The 22,335-nt window shown below is 38.6% G+C and overlaps 1 protein-coding gene across 1 annotated transcript in view; it reads right to left on the bottom strand.

The window, feature by feature from the left end:
* Nucleotides 1-22,335, bottom strand: part of LOC122815141 (uncharacterized HIT-like protein Synpcc7942_1390) — a 137,265-nt gene that overhangs the window by 80,518 nt on the left and 34,412 nt on the right. Inside the window, exon 4 of the mRNA XM_044087396.1 lies at nt 3,691-3,763. Within this exon, the coding sequence (XP_043943331.1) occupies nt 3,691-3,763 (73 nt within the window). The remainder of the gene's footprint in view (nt 1-3,690; nt 3,764-22,335) is intronic.

Here is a 22,335-nt window from a genome sequence, read left to right as displayed (position 1 = left end):
TACCACTGTTGTCTCCTTCTCTTAGGCATCCAATTCAGAAAAGTGCTTTCTTCTTCAGGGAGGAGATGCTGCATCAGACAGTGCTTCCAGTGGGGGGGAAGCAGGAATACAGACTCTCTGCCATTTTACCAAGTATTCTTTGGTGAAATACTAAGTCAGAACTGGAACAAACACCCTAGAAGCAAACATTAGGCCCATTTGGCAGAAATGCAAGAGTTTCAACTATCCTAATCTTTTCCTTGAAATGAGAAAGTCATCTCCTTCCCAGAAAAAGATACAGGGAAAAAACAATTGGGATATGCAGAGTGGGACAGTAGACCTTAGAGGAGTGCACTCAAGGCCACCTCCCAGCATCCAGAAATAAACATATGGCAATGATGCAGGAAATAATTCCAATGAGACCTGGCAAGACTGAGATGTAAGTATTCCACTGTTGCCCTCCACTATCTGCAATAGCAGTTGGGGCTAACATAGCACTGCTCCACAGTCAATCACATGGTCTTGCAGGACTGAGGGTTGCAATGACCTAACAATCTCTTCTTGTAGAAATTTTAGTTGTTAACTCATTGCCCGTTTTCCACTGGCACTTAGATGATAAGTCCATGACTTCTGAAGATGGTTCTCATTCAGAGGCAGAGGCAGTCACCCCTTGGCCTAGAGCAAGGATTTTACATGCTAGTAAGGCCTTTAAATTATCCAGTCTTATGATTTTTGCCAAGGCACAACATACATTGAAGATGAAAGGTCTTTGGTGGTATCTATCTGCTACAACCCCACATCATCAGCCTTAAAAAGATCTCCAAATTCACAAACGGCAACAGCACAATAGAAGAAAATGCCCAATCTTGGTATTTAGGACAGCTTTGACAGTTGCATGCATGCATGACACTTACAGGTTCATAGGAGTTTACTAGGCTAATGACCACAAGGGCCTTTTTAAGCCTAGCCAAGCATCCCAAATCTGACGAGTTTTGATACCCTTGATAAGTGTAAGCATGGGCCTGGGAGACAAACCATTTACAGGCTTCCTGTTTGCATCAGAGACATAGGTGCCAAACCAGGGATGAATTTCCGGTTTCCCGTCCAATTGTCCAAGTTGCACTTGAATTGAATTAGGGAGGAACTCTGCTTCACATGGATGGGGAGCCTGTTCCATAGACAGGGTAGTGTCTGGGATACAGACCTCTCTCTCCAGCAGGTCCTTTTTATATCACAGGCAAGGTTTAAAGTCTTTAGAACGTGTAATTCTGGTACTGTTTATTTTGTGGATATGCAGGAGGTCCATCAGAGTGGGGTCTGACAATGCCCTTCATGCCAGGCATAGATCTCCCCTCAACAGCCTGTAGGAGACAAAATACAGGGATAGGGCCAAGAGGCAGTCTGCAAAGGACTTATTACTTATTCTCTGTATTCTTTTAGTGAGGAGCCTCTGTGGACGTCCTTATGGACAAGTTTCCAGTCATCCAAAGCGGCAAAAAGAACAGACAATGACAATTGTGCTTGCCCCTTCATAACATATGCCCTATTAGCAGCACGGGAGAGAATGTCTACCTGTAGCATAAATTTCTACACATTGTACAATGCAGAGGAAGTGATCCTTACGATGCACATCTACCTGTGTCATGCTGCATGCTCAGAGTTATGGCCATACTAAAGAGAATACTCTTTTTTTTTTTTTTTTTTTTTTTTAAAGAAACTACCTAGAATGTTTAGAACACAAAGTTAAGGGTTATTTATTTTATGTCCTTTTTAATGTGTTCTGCCTGTCAAGTGTCAACTATCAGTCTCCACCCATGACCCCGCTGATGCATTCGTTCCTCTTCAGGCAAAAAGCTTACAAGGGAAGCCAACATCCATGGCAGTCATAAGGGTTTTCTGCTTAGTCCTAAATCCTTTTGTCTTCTGTGGCAATCAAATGCTTCTGCCTCAAGTACTGAAATAAACATGCTCATAACTGTCCATGCCCAACTCTGGCTACAGCGTGCACTGCTTATTCTGAACTTCTCAGAGTGTCAGCGTTAGCAGTCTGGGTGGGGTGAGCAGAGTTCAAACCCTCATTCCCACCTCTCATCTACTTCTCTAACACTCGCATCATTAGCTGATCACGAGTCATGGGTGCTGCAGTCAATACTTAATCCTTCTGCACCAGAGCTGCTGCAAACAGCAAGACTTTGTTCATGCATAAAAAAATACCAGATAAGTTTTCATGTCTAAAGATAAACAATCCTTTCCATGTCAGTACGTGACAGAGGGGAGAGGAGACAGAGAGAAAAGCAGAAAACCACTTTCAACCTAAAAACTTTTGGATAACAAACAGTTTTCTGACTAACACAATAAAAGGCAAGATTGCAGAGGTGAAATCCTGAAAGGATTTTCTAGTAATGCTGTACTACCAAAAAATATAAAGACACAGTTTTAGAAACAACTGTCTGACAAAAAATGTGTTTCAAATATATAGCTGGTACTCATCCATTTCCAGAAAATGTAAGCTAAAAAGAATTCACACAGAGAATTACTTACAAAGTAATAAAATATTCTAGAGAGTACAGAAATGTTGGCAGGTCAAACCTGCAAGACAAACCCAGTCGGCTCTGTGGTATGATAGATAAGACACCAGACTGTGACCCAGGATTGACTAGTGGAAAAGCAGTCATGAAGACTGTAGTATCCATTGTCAGCTTGTTCATCTTTGGGGGAAGAAGACAGTTTGATCCGTAGGACTGATTACTCTTGGCAGAGGCCAAGCAGGCTGCACCAAAACAAAATGGATCAAGCCGTATTCAAAGAAACTGCCAAGCCTCACTGCATACTAAAAATGGAGAAACATGGAAGTTAGCATAAGGAAAACAGCCAAGCCTTCTAACCTTTACATTGGCAGAATATACATGAAACTGCCATGGGGGGTTAGGGCTCAGTGAAGAATGCCCCCATGGCAGCACTGAAAATGTAAAGTTGTCAGGTTTGTGGGGAAAAATGGCAAGAAAGACATAAGATTTCTGCAGTTAATGATTTACAGGATTACGGGGGGAAGGGGAACTGACAAGAAAGACTGCATATTTTTCCCTTAGAATGCCTGCAGTTACCACACTGCTCATGCCACTTAGTGGTTACAGCTGCTAATTGAAGATAAAAATTGTCATTTACTGCTGGAAGGTCTTCAATTAGTAGGGATGCCTAGGTGCATGCATAACCAATGTGGAATAAAACAAGGGAGGAAAACATTTTGAGGTGCTGGAGATGAAAATGAAAGCCCAACCTGTATGACAACATGCCAGCTGAAAGGTCAATTAAAGTGTTTAATTTCTACGTGCAGCATACACTCAAAGACCAGTTTATCTTGTTTCCAAGTCACATACTGAAACATACACTTATTTTGCTTCTATAAGCAAACTTATTTTGCTGCTATCAAAGTGAAGAATAGTCTTTTTTTGCTAATTCTTGGTCAAAGTAGAGTCTCACGAGTAATGCACAAAATGCCAGGTATGCATCTGACTTTTCAAGCAAGTGTCCTGTTTTTAATATGCATGGAATTATGCAAAACCCATTAACACACCAGTATTCAATGTGACACAGAAACACATGCATTGTTTACAATATGTCAACAGGTTTTCTTTTATTCTTCTTTCCTGTTAATTTTGAAGATACTGAAAAAAAATATTTTGAGATTTACTGCTTGGCTTCTGGTCTTACCTAATCTGTAGCCATTGCTGAGTCCTTCCTTTCTGGCAGTGCTACTTGCCACAAGTAGTAAATGCCCCAACAGCTGTCAAAAAAGCAAGTAAGACAGTTAAGTAATGAAGAAGACAGAATATGGTCTTCCAAACATGCTCTGTCATTTTATACTGTAATACAGCATGGACCATTACCAGTAACCATACTGTAGTACAGCATGGACCATTACCAGTAACCGTACTGTAGTACAGCATGGACCATTACCAGTAACCGTACTGTAGTACAGCATGGACCATTACCAGTAATGGTACAGCATGGACCATTACCAGTAACCATACTGTAGTACAGCATGGACCATTACCAGTAACCATACTGTAGTACAGCATGGACCATTACCAGTAACCGTACTGTAGTACAGCATGGACCATTACCAGTAACCGTACTGTAGTACAGCATGGACCATTACCAGTAACCGTACTGTAGTACAGCATGGACCACTACCAGTAACCATAGTTATCTAGTCTCTTGAATAATTGTAATACGATTTCTTCACTATAATCTTAGATCGTGAGACAACACTTTGGTAGCAGAAATATTAGGACTTGTTCCTATGCTTGGAAATCTTTTTTTTTTCGCCTAACACTAAGACCGACCTTATGGTAGTATAAGCATTTCTTGACGTGGGTCACTCCAGTTTTTACCAAATTCCAAAACCGACAAAAACAACCAAGAGAAAGTATGCCAGTCATGATATCACCTCTAATAAGTCATTAAAGGGAGTCAGAGACTAAGGGGGACAGAAGGGAAGGGCACATCACATCTTATTTCCACAGTGTCATTTCACAGATACTAATTCATAGTGAATAACCTCACATAACTGCATGGCACAGCATACCCACTAGCATCAGGAATACTCTTCACTCACCATCAAAAGCAGATATCCAGAATGGCCTACTGGCTTTTGGTTCCAGTCAGTACATTGCGGGTAACTACTCTGGAAAAAAATCAGTTCAAGATCTGGAGACACCACCCAGTTTTCTGTGAATGACAAATGTATACAGTCAGGTGTTCATGTCCAATCAAACAGCAGTGGTCCCTATAAATGTGTAACACATCTGTTTACCTTCACAGTAAATGGGTTAAGGAGCAGCCAGGCATGCTGGCAGATGATACCACTGCCTGCAACCCTGCTTACCATACTGGCAGAGTCATACACAATCCTAAACATATAGTAACTACCTGCAGATGCTGTGCCCACTTCAGCTTTACAGTCTCTTTGGTATATCCTCTACCAGTTGGTCTAACATTCCAGAGGTTTTGTCCACTGCATTCTGAAAACCTATCATGCATCAGAAGTTCAACATCCTCATAGCTAAAGATAAAGATGCAAACACAGACTTGTCAAAATGGTCTTAAACACTTGATTCCTAATAAAGGAGGGTGAAAATCTGTGGCCTCTGAGGCAACAGGGTGCTATCAGAGCAGCCACTGAAACTCAGGGGAGGTTATGCAGACTCCACACAGAAGCCATAGCCAAGACCTTTGGTTAACGTATGTTCACTACTGGTCACCGACACTGCTGTTGGACTACCCTGAGCAGATTCCTGAATGATGAATAATATAGTAAGAAGGAAGAACATCAGTTTTCTTCATCATCTAAGATCAGGATTTTCTTAGATTAGACTGGTCCAAATTCCAAGGAATTCAAGAACTTTCACTATTCTGTACTTCTTGTAGAGGGAACAAGGATGCTTAGGGTGAATAAGAGCTTTGAGCTTACCACAAAGAAGGGCCCTGTAACACCAACATTAAAGGTTGTGAGTACCATTGTTAAATGCAACTAAATGTTAAAAATGATTGGAACTGTCCAAGGAAACATAACACAAGTCACAGGAAAAGAACAAACTCCTCAACCAGTGCTAAGGGAAAGGAATTTATAAAAATGGGCATCACATCATTATCCTCCCAACTTGCAGAAAAAGTACAGTTTTGTACCTACCATAAATGTAGATGTTCGAAGATCCACATTGCTGCAGTCCTAACACTTGGGTAGTCCGTCCGTCCACCTCGGTCGGCCGAATATCAGAGTATAGGACGGCGTCGGTCGGGGCGCATTTATTTGACTGAGATCAGAGGTACAAAAACGCATGCGCGACGCCGACGATCCTTCCTCTTTCTTTTCCCCAGATGTCAGAAGGGAGAATGGCTAAACTATAATGAAGCAGGAGCTGCAAAAATGCCCTGCAACACAGCAGTGTGGCAGCCCTGCCTGGATTTTAGAGTGAAGGTGGAAGGTGCCCATGCCTAGAAGGTATGCACTGAACTCTCCAAGTGGCTGCCAAATCCTTAGTAGCCAGAATGAGGCCTAATCCCAGCTGGAATCTCTGCCATGATGGGAATAAACAGAAAAAATGCAAAAAAATCATCCACTTAGAAATAGTTTGTTTTGTTGCCCTCTAAGAAATTGTTTGAACAAAGGATGAGAAAAACAAATGGTGGTCATATCAGTGTGAGCTGAAATTGCTGCAGCATGAATCTTAGAAAGAGAAAAAGACAAACTCCAATAACTCAGTAAAGAATATTGAAGAGCCACACAATCAGGCTCAGCTCAAACATTCAAAACTTGTTGTGGAAGTTGAGACCCTCTGGTTTGAAACACTGGGACAACAGATGTGGAATCAAGGCAAAGGGCATGGGAGGCTTCCTACTAGACTTCTCAGTAATGCTGGTACCAGTGCGCTGTGGAGCTATCAAAATCAGCCTTCATCCTCATCGTCCTGTCCTTGTCTTGTCCTGACTTCTCCTTGGGAGGAGAGGAAAGGAGAGGATGAGCATTTTTTCCAATAAAGAAAGAGCATTTCTGAAATACATGAAGATCCAGTTTCACCGATTGGGGATCATTGTCTGTTTGGCTTAACAAACATGCCTGTGAGGCGCAACTGTGCTGAAGGCTTACCTTGCCTGAAGAGAGCAGTCTCCCAGAGAGCCATTGCCACAAAATCATTTGGATAAGAAAAGATGCCATGAACCCTAAGGCTTGAAGGACTGTCCTTCCAGTCAGCCCGACTGATGAGATAGTTGATGGAAGTAAAGGGATAGACTTTTTGTTTGTATCTGGGATGCTGTATTCAGTCTCACACCCAGATGTCTGACATGTCTGGAGAGTACTACTTTTATTTTTTATTTCGCTCACATAAGAATAGGCATCTTAGCACTGCTATCACATATTCCAAATGTTGAAGAGCTCTTCCCTTCCTGAGCCAGAAGAATCAGGCAGTCGTCCAAATAAGGATAGATCTGTCCTTTAGCCTGAAGGGCAATGCAGAACTGATATAGAGAGAAGTCCCAGCTCGAAATCCAGATTCCTTCAACTCTAGTTCGATAGGAACATGAAGGTAAGGCCTTCCTGAGATCCCAAAGTACCCATCAATGATCTTTGCTAAAAGCTGCTGCCTTTAGTAGGCCAATTTCTACTAAACTTTGGAGGCTGAACTGCAAAATCGATTGCAAAGGGGCATCCAAAATCCTAGTTTTAACATGGGTCAGATAAATTTGATCCTCTCAGCCAGGCATGCGCGAAGAACTGACCCAGCATTGCAAAGAATGCTTACCACCTGTTCATATTTCAACATGTGAAACTGGCAATTCAAAGCTCTCATGGCTAGAGTGAAGAAGAACTAACTTTTTCTCCCATCTAAAAGATACTTATGAGCTTCAGGCACCCTGTAATATACCTATCCGTTTTAACAGGAGCAGGAGGCAAAGAATCAGGATTAAGAGAAGCCTCTGCAAACATCATCTTCCACCACATTCAGAACAGGAGGTATAGAAGGCCTATGCTCTGACCTTCCCATTTAAAATGCTCTGTCATGGGTGAAGGGGTCTGAAGAAAAAAAAAAGGAGGAAGAAGAGAAAGTAGAATCATCAGAATCAGAATAATGAGAATACTCCCTGCAAGTCTTCAGCCGAAGACTCAGACATCCGAGCCTCTCATAAAATCCCCCCAACACCGCATCCCTAGGCCTCTTATGGCATAGCCTCTAATTAAAGTAATTAAATCTTCTGCCATTTTAAGCATGTGCTTTTTTGGCAGAACCCTGAGAAAAGAAAGGACACACCCACAGTTTCCCACAAAATACAGTTATTTACTTTTTTGACATCCGGTAAACAACTGAGGCAAGAAAAACCAAAAGATGAAGAACATCTGAAAGGGCCAAATTCACAACCAAGGTCAAAATGAAAGCCACAACACTGAATAATATCCCAGCTGCGAAATACCAGTAATGTGCGCAGCACATCAGCAGAGGTACTGCAGCATATATCCCAAACAAGGTCCCTGTAAGAGCTGATCAAGCCAACTCATTACACTCCCAATGCATATGACCCCAGTTCACAGTTACCCTGTACTTCTCCCATCACGCCATTTGCTACCTATCTAAGGAAAAACTCTTTGAAGTCTGCTTGAGGTATGAAAATACCCATACCAACATTTTCATGCAAAGACCTAAACCTTCTGGACTTTTGTTGCATACTTGGGAGCCAACAGCATTAATCTAGATATTACTCCCTGTAAAAATAAGACAAAATACTTTAAAACAATGCCTCAAACAATGGCATTTAAATGTGCCTTATTACAGATTGCTAGCATCACACCTCAGATAAACAGTGGAACCTGAAGTCTAACAAAGGCATGGTTTTCCAAGCCTAGTCCTCAGATGCAAATGTCATTCTCTTTAACTAAACTTTATGTCACAAAGAGAAACTATGTTCATCTAACTCCTCTTTGTCAGTATTTGATTTTGCATTTTTTTCTACACTGTATTTTCTGTAAAAGTCCATGTTTCTTCTAGTGTTTTGTTACAGTTTTTTTGCACTGCATACAATGTTTTGTTCAAATGATTCTCTGAGTTGGAGGAAAATGAACATCAAAGACTAATTCTAGCTACAATACTTAAAACTGTAAACATAATACAAACTATATCAGTCAAAATAACAACAATACAGCAAAAGCAATCCCAAAGCTCAGGATGAAGGTCTCACTAGACACAAAAACAAATCACAACAAATGATGGCACCACGTTCCAAGTAAAAATCTTTATTACAGTAGGCGAGTGCTTTCACAGTGATGAGTAACTGCTTCCTCAGACATTAAAACAACATTTAAAAACCACCATTTAAATATAGCTAATATCATTTCCTATATTCAAGTGCCAATAAAATAACCAGGCAATTGAAAGCTAGTATCACTTGAGTCATATACTAAACACACAATCCAACTAATATATAACAAAAATATAACACAAAATTACTAAACATATATAAAAATAAACAAAACATGTCAATGTAAAAAATTAAATACAAAAACACCAACAAAAATCATCTATGTAGTGGCCTAACCATAAGGATGGGTCTAATTGATACTTTATCATTTAAGCCCCTAGCAGCATCAGCCCTCATCCTAATAATCCATTTTGTTTCTAAAGTTTCTGTTCTATTTTTGATATCTCCCATTCTTCTCCTGTCCAGCTTCATTTTCTCCACAACCATAAATCTAAAGTAGTGCATATTATCTCTCCCAGTGATATGTCTAGCTAATGCATTGGTCTTATTCATACTCCTGACATCATACAATTGTTCCCTGATCATGTCCTTTAGAGGTCTGTCCATCTTACCTATATAAAATGATCAGCATTCTAAACAATGTGCCAAATATACAAGGTAGACAGAATCACAAGTGGCCATAAGTTTAAACTTAAATAGCCTATTAAATTCAGGGTTAAGGAACTGTCCTGAGGTGTCTAAATAATTGCAATAATTACAATTACTACAAGGCATCATTGCAAAGCATCTACCCAGAGGAGTATCAATCTTCCTGGGATAACAATCTCTTAAGGGATTTCATGTTCTTATCTACAAAACTTGGATTATCGCCCATCTCCCCGATACGTTCATCTGCTGTTAGTATGGGCCAAAATCTTTTGTATATTTCATTTCCGTGTCTCACATTACTAGCATACATAACAGGTATTCTCAATGTATTGGGTCTCTTATTGTTAACATGCCTTGCCTCACCAATTTCTTCCTCTCAGCCCTCTCTGAGAAATAAGGTTTTGCTGTTGCTCCCCTGAGGCTGTCCACCTCCCTCAGGGTATCTGCATACCCTGCTCTCACTGTAACCCCTTTTTACAAATTTGTGCTTAAGGTCCTCCCAACTCCTTTCTAAAAACATTCTCCTCAGTACTTAACCTCAAAGCTTTCATCCCCTGTCCCTTCACTATATTGTGCAAAACATGTGAGGGATGCATACTCGTTCTATACAGGAAACTATTTCTGTAGCATTCTTTCCTGCGTATCTTGGTACTAACATGACCATCTATATTCAATACTTTCACATCCAATAAGTCTATTTAAGTTGGAGAATAGTTCATGGTAAATTTAAGAAGGGTGGTAGAACTATTAATATAATTCAAGGACATATTCAAAGCACCTGCAGTGTCCCTCCAAATTAAAAATAAATCATCCACAAAACATCGGTACATACCAATATGTTGTTTGTAAGGTCCATCTAAAATTAACTCATTTTCTCATGTAGCCATAACTAGGTTGGCATACCTATTGGCACATGGAGTGCCCATAGCTATGTCATCCTTTTGTAGATAGATATCATAAAAAAATATATATGTTATGTTCCAAAACAATCTCCATCAAAAAACATAGCAACTCTACCATTCACTGATCAAAAATATTGCATCCTAAAAGGTATTGTTGTAATATCATTACCCTCTATCATTAGGTATAGGTGTAAATAATGATTGCATATCTAGTGTTACAAATAAACTATCCAAATCATCTGTCTCCTTGAAAAATAAGTACATCTGTTCAACAAACTGCTGTGAATCTCTCAAAATTATGGAATTATTCCATAAAACTGATTTGAGTTTACTTTCAATAAAAATAGATAGGGGTTCAGTACTCCAGTTTCGTCCGGAGACTATTGGTGAAACACTCATCAATATTTGTGATAAATTTGGCTACATAAAGAGCAAAGATCCACCAAAGTTAAGTGAGCACCATCTACCACTCCAAGGTTCAGCAACAAGGTTACAATACCAAAAGATCCATGAGCACCTAGTAGTTTTGACACCTTACAGACCACTGCAAAGCCTCCATTTTCAGATGTCCGAACAACACCCTGAAGATCAAAGTGGCCGAAAAAAACAGAGGTACAACAGAGTCTGTGCCTAGCTCCTGTTCTGTGTTCTGATCCAGATGGTGAAGACCATGACCTCCTAGGCCCTCCACAAGGACAGTAACAATAGCACTACATATCATCCAATCTCAGACAATCCTCTAAGCTTAAGTTACACAGGACTTCCTCCACCAGTGGCTGCAACCAAGGCAGCATCCGATGCAGGGATGTTTGCATGGAATCTCTGAATGGGGCTAACTGAATTTTGTCACTCAGGCAAGGGAACGCATGGAGATTCTTTGCCTCCAAGACCTTGGCTACCATTGCCAACAGTTTGTTAGGGTATACAGGAAATAAGGAAAGCATAACTGGCATCAGCTTATACTGAAAGAGTTGCAAACCAAAACAAGATGAATCTCTTTACGGGCACCTCATACACTAATATGTCAAAAATATTTTTTGTCATTCTAAAATATCATCAATGCACCATGCATAAGGGCATAAGCTCCTGCAAAAGCTCCTGTAATATGACTACCCAGAATCAAACATAATGAATGTGCTAGCTACAGTTGCTGGCATCAGTGAGCTAGAACTCATTCATCCCTTCAGGACCAGAAAGTGGCAGGAATAAAACCAAATCCTTTTCTGAAAATGAAGCAGCCTCAACACCCTCTCTGAGAAGTACAGTCTGTGCTCATCACAACAAATACAAATAAGACAGATAGATCCACCCGGTGAATCTCTTTCTTGGGGAGGCCTTATCCCCCATAAAACATGGATGAAGAGTGATCACATCTAAAATACTGTTTATTGCGATGACTTGCCAAGCTAGGATAAATTGGTAGAACCTCTATCACCTCAAGGCACAGTTCCAGACTGAAATCACAGCTATGGCAGTGGAGTTGGTGGTGTTGTGGTTATCTACTTGGATAACATCCAGCATGGGGGATGCAAAACTATGTAATGCTTCACAGCTCAGACAGTAAGAAGGCTGCTTTCCTCATTAGGTATTGGCTAGCCTCAGAAGATGAAAACAGAGGTGGAAGGATGGGATTACAAAGGCTTTTCAAAAAGATGAGGATCTGTCTGCAAGAAGTAATTTACTAGGAATTAAGGTGACAGGACACAAAGCATTTCCTTGAAAAAATTGGTATTAAAATTCTTATTCCCGAGCCTCTCCTTCAAGTACCTCAGCTACATGATCCTGTACAGGCACACATTCTTTCCAGGTCTGCACCCACATAAAACTTTCAGCACATTATGAGATCCGAAACCATTACGAAAAACTTTCTTTCAAACACTAAGGCAATGCAGTAAAATAAATGCAAAAAATAAAAAATATACATAACAACAAGAAATATAACGTTACATATACATTGTCTGCTGATTAATCTAACGCATGCAGTCAAATCTGTAACTTACCTGTCTAAACCTATTAATATATAATGGCAAAGGCATGCTAATGTACACAAACACTTTACTTGTTTAAGACTAATCTAGTGATCGCTGTAACAAATACAGCCATTGAAGCATTTATGAAAAAACACAGAAGAGGTAATTAAAGAAACACAAAAAATGGTACATAAAAATACAAAAAAAAATTATATATAATGTGTGTGTACTATCTTGCTCTGAGATAAATGGGGCAGTCATTTTTAATACAAAACAGTAACGCCAACACATCTCCAATTTGTTGCTCAATCTGGGAAAAGCTAAAAACAGTGTGTGCGTGGGGTGGGGTGCAGCAAATCAGCAACAGCTTTTAAATATCAGTCTACTTTACTTAAAAAGTTAAGAGAACAGGTTTTGCATCAGCATGCATTTTTTTTTAAAATAAGTATACAATTTTGCCCCAAACACCTCTTAAAACCTCCAGGATCACAACAGTTTTGAGAGATGCATTTGTTTTAAATGTTTGCCATTTCTTTTGTTCAGCAAATACTATTCAGAAATCAGAACTTGTATAACACATTATATATATATATATTATATATATATATATATATATATATATATATATATATATATATATACACATATACACATACACACACACACACATCATATATACACATATATATATATATATATATATATATATATATATATATATATATATATATATACACACATATATACATATATATACACACACATATATTTTTTTTAAAGAGGTGCTATAAACTTAAAGCTGGATCTTTATTATCCTCAGTTCATCCACTTCGACCTGAGGAATTTGCTGCTCATAGATTAGCACTAGGCTAACTGCCCTTGTGAGCCATTTTAACCCCAGCCAATTAACCCCATGTGAGAATCAAACTCTGCACCTTGTGTACATAAGGGAAATACCTTAACCATTACGTCAACCTCCTACCCACTAATAACCTCAGGAGGTGAGTCAGGTTCCCCTGCAATCCTATTTTGACTGGTTATTGGTTGCTGCACTTTGTGTTGCTCAAGTACCATTTTTCATTTTAAGCCCAGCCAATTACACCACATGAGAATCAAAATGTGCACCTTGTGTGCATAAGGTAAACACCTTAACCACTATACCAACCTCCAATATCTCTTCCCAGTCTTTTCTAACCTCTTCAGATTTATTCTCAATAGCTATTGTGCAATATTTTATATGTTCTACTAATTATCCCTTTTTAAAAAGCAGCTTCTGTTCTACATTCAAGTAAAAAGTCTTTCAGGTCTTTCACTTTTACATTTACATCATTTACATTTGTTGACCGGGCTAGTCTAGCTGGATACATAGCCCTTTTCAGTAGAGGCCCGAGGAGAAAAGCTCCAACATGAGTGAATTAATACATTCAAAATATTCTAAAAATGACTAGTTTCACATTACATAATAAGACATAAGAAAAAATTAATAAATTGTGAACAATGTAAGGTTTCATTAGAGTAGAAGTAAGAAATAAACAAGTCTTAATGCTTTAGTAGGGTTCATGTGAAGTCAATCAAAATCTAAAGCATTAGAACATTAGCAAAACTATTTAGTAGTGTTGTTCATAAGATATGGGGGGTAATTGTTAAGGAAGCAGGAGAAAAAGAAACGGGAGGGGAGAGAAGAAAAGTAGATTCAATCAGGCTTTGAGCAGGGGCAAAGCCAATGTATTTTAAGGTGGTCTCTAAGGTGTTTTTAAATATTAGAGAGGATGAGAGTGAGGTGAGTGTATTAGGAAGTTTGTTCCAGATTCTACCCACAACATTGGAGAAGAGGGAATCGCCTGCTTTGTTATCAGAAGGGTTGCTGGCAATAAGTAGCTTATTAGCCGAGCGTAGTGTTGAAAGATTTTTATAAGGGGAGATCAGATTAGTGAGGATGGGAGTATTAGTAGGGTGGTGCAGGATTTTTTGTGCAATCACAAGTTGATTGTATTGTAGTTGATTTTTGTAGTTCTAACCATTTGAGTCGTTTAACGTTGAGGCAGTGATGGGTTCTGTACGGAGAGCCAGTGGCAAATCTGGTTATGTTATTGTAGCTAGTTTCAAGTTTGGTGAGATTATGCTTTGATAGATTGGTGAACTTAATGTTCTCCTACCCCTTTCTCTTTCCCTATACTTTAATATCAATACCGGATAGGAAAGGCAGCCTCTAGCCTGCAGTCCAAATGCCTTCTTATCCTCTTCCCATTCTATTACCTTTCCATTTCTAGTTATTTGCTTCCAATACCTTGGTTCATTTGTCAGTTTTCTCCAGTAAATTCCATCTCCTCTTGCCTGTTCTTTATACCCCTTATTGCAGTCATCCCTGTCAGCAAAATTTCCTTTCTCCATTCCCATATTGGCTCAGTTCTTACAATACTTTCTACTAATTTATGAACACAATATTCTGCACAGCTGTTGATCTCTATCCCTAGTCCCCTACTATTCTCACTCTTCACCAATGATCTATTCACAGCCACCAAGCACGCTTCTCTTATACCATACGCATATGACTCCACCCTCATCTGCTCAGCCCAAACTATACCTGAACGTCACAAGATCACAGAGGAAAGCCTTTTCATCTGTAGAAAACTGGCTATCTAATGCCCAGTTATTACTCAGCCCAAGCAAGACTAAACTCCTCATCTTCCAACCCACTAAATCTAGCCCAATTATCCCCTACTTTAATATTCTAGCCAAAGACAATATTGTCCTCTCCCCAACAGAACACACCAAACTACTTGGTGTTGAGATAGATAGAAATCTCAGATTTGACACTCATGTTTCTCTTGCCATAAAAAAGGTTCACAAAAAACTAGGTGCATTGTACAGAAACAAACAATTCCTCACCAAGACGGCCAGAATTTCTGCTGCCAATTCCCACCTAATCTCCACTTTACTCTATGCCTCTTCTATACTTACCTGCCTTAGACAAACAGATCTAAACAAGCTCAAGGCTTGCTACAATACAATTGCTAAGTTTGCCACTGGTGCATCTTATCGCAGCCACCACTGTATCACACTTAGAGAACTTGACTGGCTTGAATTCCCTCAACTTCTTCACCCGAATCAACTCTCCCTTACCCACAAGTTAGTAAACCATCCTCAAAATCGCATCCCTTCAAAACCTTCTCCAGCCCTACTGCTCCAATAAACCTCTACGCTCCAGCAGCAAAAATCTACTTCTAGTGACCAAACCCAAGAACTCAAGCAGGAGATGCACTATTCTCCTGTGTCATATCCTGATTATGAAACAATCCCCCCCAACACACTACCTTCTTGCAATAACTTCAAGACTGCACTAAAAACTCACTTAAAAAGTCTCTAGTTATGCCCATGCACCAATTCCGACTAGTAACCCTCCTTTTACATCCCCTCCCCTAGCCACCATGCCTCACACCGTCTTGATTATTGCATTCCTTCCTCTGCAGGCTCTGGCTCTCCCTTTACCCTTCCCTTCCCTCCTCATTCAATCTCTCAGACCTGTTATAACATACTTAGCTACCTCACTTCATCTCAACTCCAAATACATATCCAAACGACTTTCACCTAGCTTCCTCTCACTACTACATATATTACTCACTCAGTCTCCTCTCTTACTCCTCTATCTTCCCCTTCCATCCCATTAGCCCTTCTAGCTTGTTCCACCTTCATGTGGAGCTTCTGCTGTATATCTTTTTGAGTTTAGTGCAATATTTGTATACAAGATTTTAGGCAAGATTTAGGTATACGAGTTTAGAACAGTATCTGTTTGAGCTTAGTACTATCTGTATATACATCCTACCTTTATTCCTAGCCTTTAGCTAGATACTGGTATATCTTTTCATTACTATGCTTCATATTGTATGTATATCTAAGGTTTGCTGCAGTATGTATTATTTGCTATTGTATGTAAATTCAATTGTTCTTCAGGTACTCTGCTGCTCATTTATTGTTCTGTAGAGCTTTTCTTCACTGAAAAAGGACCTGTGTCCAGTTGGAATTTCCCAGTAAACAAATGTAAATAAATAAATCTCCCAGATCCCACTCTCTCCTTATTTCTTGAATTTTCCTGTTTCGTCATCATCCCTTTTTTGTGCATCAGCCTTAACTGTGCTGCTTTAAAATATCCCTTCAAATCAGGTACTCCTAAACTACCTTTTTCTGTTGGAAGGATCATCTTAACCCACTTGACACTTGCACTCTTCCCCTGCCAGATAAATTCCTTCAACTCTGTTTTTGACCATAACATCTCCTCTGGTTGGTAAAATGTGCCTCCCCTGTATATAAAACTGAAGAAAATAAAATATTTTTTACTGCTTGTATCTTGCCATCAATATCCATAAACAAGAGCTTACAGTTTCTGTATTATATGTTTAGTCTCTTCCACATATAATTAGTTGCCATAATAGAAGCCTTTTTAATCCATACTGCTAAATACTTCATTTTACCATACCCCCATAAATATGGGTATTGCTGAACCAATTCATGTGTGGGTACATGCTTTACAGTTATATCCTTGGTTTATCTTCATTAATGTTATATCCCTCAAAGATTGAAAACTATCTCAAAATGTCCTACAACACTGAGATGGCCTTTTTGTTTTTTATGAGATAAAAGATATAATCAGCAAATAATGCAAACATTTCTTGATTACCATACCACCTGTATCCTTGAATTTCTGAGTCCCTTATTTTCTTTACTAGTGGCTCTAAATATAAAGCACATAAAGGGGAAAGAAGACCTCCCTCCCTTATTCCTCTGTTCAGACACAACTTATCATACAGGAATCCCCACACTTTACCCCCACACTTTAATTCTCATCTCTGATACCTCATACCCTCATAATAAACCGTATTACTGCATCAGTGAATGCAAATACTTCCAGTGTCCTACTCATAAAATCCCAGCTTGCTCTGTCGAATACTTTCCCTGCATAAAAGACCCACCAACAACAGCAGTATTTTTCTTACATTCTGCTTCCCTCTGCATTGTCACTGTTCTTTTAATGTTGAAAAAATGTTTGCCTTCCCTCCACAAAAAAAACACATTGATCCATATTCATCAGTTTTGGCAATACCTTTGCCAATCTTTTAGCTATTATAGACATAATCACCTTATAAACATGGTTTAAAACTAAAATGAGCCTACATGAAACTGGGTCTGATGGCTCTTTACTGTCTTTAGCTATTAAAGCTACCACAGCTTTCTTCAGGATGATGTTGCCTCCCCTAAACCCTCCAGATCTATCACTTTCTTTGTTCTTAGCTTCCAAACGCCCACAGGAATACCATCTATTTCAAGTGACTTTTCCTATAGATTGATTACATGGCATAATTTTTATCAAATCTTCTCTTATCTTAACTGTTATTTGTTAAGCCTCAACTTCCGTCCTTCATAAATATTTCCATTTGTGCTCTTTCTTGATTGCCATGTTTTTCTGCTTTATACAAATTTTCATACAATTTCTGAGATAGCTCTGACACCTGTACAGGATCTTGGCTATTTTTCTTGTTACAGACTCCCTAAGCTTGGCAACAACCCTTTCTCTACTTTGTCACCCAAGTTGTTGTACTAAATGTTTTTCTGCCTGGAGTTAATCAAGAAACAGTTGCTTAACAGCAATCTTTCTACACTCATGAATATTATCCAAATAACTCCTTGTTTTCTCCTTAGCTATCTGCAATTGTGCCACTTTCTGCAAGATTCCCCTTATTTTGCAATACTTCAACTTTGGTCAGCCCCTCTAAATAATTCCTGTTACTTCTTAACCGTATTTTCCCACCCTATTTTTAAACTCTACTTTCATTTTATCTCACTCACTAGCTCACTAGCTATAACTTATGAATACATTTCTATCTTCTCTAATAATTCTTGAATAATTTCCACTAGCCATTCATTAAATTCCTCTGTTATGTCAGGATGTGTTAGTGTCTTATTTGTACTTCATTATCCTCAGTTTTTATCTCGGCCACAGTGGTGCAGTGGTTAGCATTGTCGCCTCACAGCAAGAGGTTTTCCGGTTCGATTCTCGGCTGGAATGCCTTCTGTGCGAGTCTGCATATCCTCCCTGCGGTCAAGTGAATTTTAAAGACATGCAGGTAGGTGCGCGCGTGCGTGTGTGTGTGTGTGTGTGTGTGTGTGTGTGTGTGTGTGTGTGTGTGTGTGTGTGTCTGCGCACGTGTGCGTGAGCGCCTTCTGTGAAGGTTGGGTGCTGGGCTGGCAACCTGACACTGTAAAATCTTCACTGCCAATCAATCTGCAGACAGGTGATCCGCTGTGGCAACCCCCAACTATGAAAAGCAGGAAGACATTGCTTTTTGCTTACCCTGCATTTTTATCTTGGTTATTATTGTTACATGATCTAAAATAGTTATTGGATGTATGTTAAAAGCTATTAAATACACATGTTCCTGTGAAATAATCTGTATATAGTCTAGCCCAGTCATTGTACTTTAAGAAATAATATGCAACTTCTCTCAGCATCCCTACTGAATTCATGTCTTCCATACCAAATATTTTCATAAATTTCTTAAAAATAAATCTACCTTCTTTTGTTATATTTTCCCATTTAAGTCCCCCAGATACATCCTAACTGTTGCAAATCAATTTCCAGTCCCCACCTACAAGTAATATTACTTACTGAGAGCTGATAATTTCTCCCCAAATTTTCTTAGGCCCTATAATAGCAGTTTTAGGTGCAATATAAATGCGCCAGCATAATCTTCCTCCCTTGTTAGTAGCCCACATATTAACATAAATCCACTATATTTTCCCTCTATCACTATTAGAGCTCCTCTAGTAATTAGTATAAGTACTCCCAGTTTCTTTTGTCCCCGATAGTCTGTTGAATATCCATCCTGAAATCCTTTATCAGATTCATATGTTCATTTTTTTCCAACTGTGTCTTCTATAGTACTGCTATTTGTACTCAGCATTTCTTAAGACAATTCAACATTTCTTAATAGAATTCAATAATTTTACCTTTTTGTCTATACCTATAAGGCCATTAACATTCAAAATAAATAAGAGAGCATGACTGTTATGATAAGATATTATTTCCACCTATTATTTATGACAGCTTTTTAAAATATCTATTTCCAACTTTTGTGTTATATGCACCCACTGATGTTTGGCAGGTTGATCCTTTATACAGTTGTTACTTACCATCTTCATCTGAACATACATCACATTTTGTTTTAGAATATATACTTATTTTAATGAAAGCCATCACAAAATCACCCTCATAACTCATCAACTTAAAAAGCACACAAATTATGTACATTTTTCAAATAAAGAAGTTTAACCCTCATGACAAGAACAATTGTCCCAAACTGACAGCTGCGCCCTCAGGCATTACCAAACCTAAAATTAAGGTTGACCACACTATGGCTCATGTTACAGCCTGTGCTCCTTACTTACACTAATTGCCATATGTTCTTGTCTTATTTCTATTTCCGTCCCAGATGTGAAAAATATGCATGTATGCTTTTAGAAAACATTGGCATTTAACCTCAAGAAAAAGTACACTCTTCAAACAAAACTAAATTATACACTGTTCTAGTAAATGCATTGACATACTTAGCAACTTTCCTGGTACCCATTATTCACTTCCAATAATTTCAAACTTTATTTTTTACTGAGCTGCTTGCCCCTGTATCTTTTATTTGTGTGTGTCCTTTAGCAAGGTGAATGTGACCTGATAAATGCAGCTACTCTAAACTGCTCAAGCTCCTTCCCTGCTTTCCTGACACACTTACGTCTCCTGGATTTCCCAGATCAAATTTGTTGCCAAAAGCATGAGAAGGACCTAGATGGAGACAGGAATGGAAGTGGAAAAATTGGGGGAGAGGCTTCAAGGTAGGTCTACAATATTTGTCTGACAGAGGGCTATGTAAATTTAGAGGGGGAAGGAGACCGGGTTGTCAAAGTGGATGGACAAAGGATGAGAAAGATCTAGCATTATGCTAAGTGCATAAATGCTGTATCTTACATCATCTTGCCCATCCACTTATTGACGGTATCCCCGGCTTTAAGTCTGTTGGGTGGAATCACGATGGATGCCCTTGAGAATAGCAGCTCCAAAGGAGGATCCTAACATTCAGAAAAAAATAAACTGATAATGTCTTCCAAATCTGCAGTGTGGCACATGTTGCTGCACATATATTAACTGAAGAATTCTTTAAAAATGCTGTAGAAGCTGATCTTGTAATATGTGTTTATGTACCAAACTCTTGTAGTCTGACCGATACATAAAAGTAATGCAGATGGACAGCTATATGTAAAGAACTAATGAATACCTTCTGCCCCAACTTAGCAGGTGAGAAAGAGATAAAATGCTGGTAATCTTTTATGATACTTTTGGAACAATGCAAGTAAAAGTGCAGCTGTCTATGAATATCCAGAGAAAGTAATAAATATTCCCATGTTAGAATACTATGGGAAAAAGACTGGGGAATGGATGGTTTGGTTTAGAGTACATTCTGATGTAATCTTAGGCATAAAAGAAGGGTTGGTCCTTATGGAGGCCTGTCCTTTCGAAAGAAGTAAAGAGACTTAGAGGAGAAAGAATGACGTTCTGAAATTCATGTAGTTGAGGTAATGGCTAAGAGAACCAAGGATTTACAGGAAAGATACTTTAAATCATCTGGAGAACAAGTTAGCATCTCAGCAGGAAGGTTCCTTTGAGGAATGCCCTACATACTTTTTGTGAGGCCAACATCTAAGAATTGAATCCCAGGTGGAAATCAGAAATAGCAGCCAACCAAATCTTGATAGTGGAATAGTGGAATAACTAGAGTCTGAACTGAAGACAGTTGAGAAAGCTATAAAACTGAAGAAACTAGAGCACAGAAGGGGTTCACTCCTTGCTGGAGTGCCCGACTTGAGAACCTTTTCCCTTTAACGTTAATGTTAATCTTATACAACTTGCACGCTTTTGTTTTTTGTGAGAATGAGAAATTAATGATTACACCTGGGACTGTAGGATAGCTCCCTCGTCAGTTAATTGAACTTGAGAAACCACATGGTTAGTCTGAGTGGGAGGGTGGCCTAATGGTTAAGGTGTTTGCCTTACAAACACAAGGTGCAGGGTTTGAGTCTCGGATAAGGGGGGCTAGGCTGCTTAAAATGGGCAGTTAGCTTAGTTAGCTTAGTACTAATCTATGAACCTATGAACCTATGAAGAATACCCAGGTGAGGCTCGGTGGATAGAAGGATAAGAAATCCAGTTTGAGATCCAGCTCGCAAGGCTCATGTTTTAGGTGTGACAACAGCAAAGGGAAACTATACCTGCCTGGGCCAAAAGAAGGCTATGAGGATAATTAAAGCCTTGCACAAGAATATTTTCTTAAAAAAAAAATTTTTTGCCATCAGTGGTAATGTGGAAAAGGTATACAGAAGTACAGGAGGCCAACGACAGTCCAGAACATCCTTTGATGTCTGTGAAGGGATTTTGGCAAAGTAGCTGCTGCACATGGTATCACTAATGGTACTAACAGGCTGACGGACCACTCATGAGGCATCAAAATACACACACACACACATATATATATATATATATATATATATATATATATATATATATATATATATATATACACACACACATATATATATATATATATATATATATATATATATATATATATATATATATACACACACACATATATATATATATATATATATATATATATATATATATATATATATATATATATATATATATATATATATACACACATATATATACACATATATATATATATATATATATATATATATATATATATATATATACACATATATATACACATATATATATATATATATATATATATATATATATATATATATATATATATACACACATATATACATACACACACATATACATATATATATATATATATATATATATATATATATATATATATATATACACATATATATAATGACTAGGTTCATCATCCTGTCAGCCAGAGGTACTACTCAGGAAATTGAAAGGGGGACTCCAAGTCCTCAAACCTCTCATCATCTGGAGAAGGACGGCTGATAGGCCA

Source organism: Protopterus annectens, chromosome 1.part1, assembly GCF_019279795.1.
Source record: "Protopterus annectens isolate FY-2018-M chromosome 1.part1, PAN1.0, whole genome shotgun sequence".
Classification (NCBI taxonomy): domain Eukaryota; kingdom Metazoa; phylum Chordata; order Ceratodontiformes; family Protopteridae; genus Protopterus; species Protopterus annectens.
This window is presented reverse-complemented; position numbering and strand designations above follow the sequence as displayed.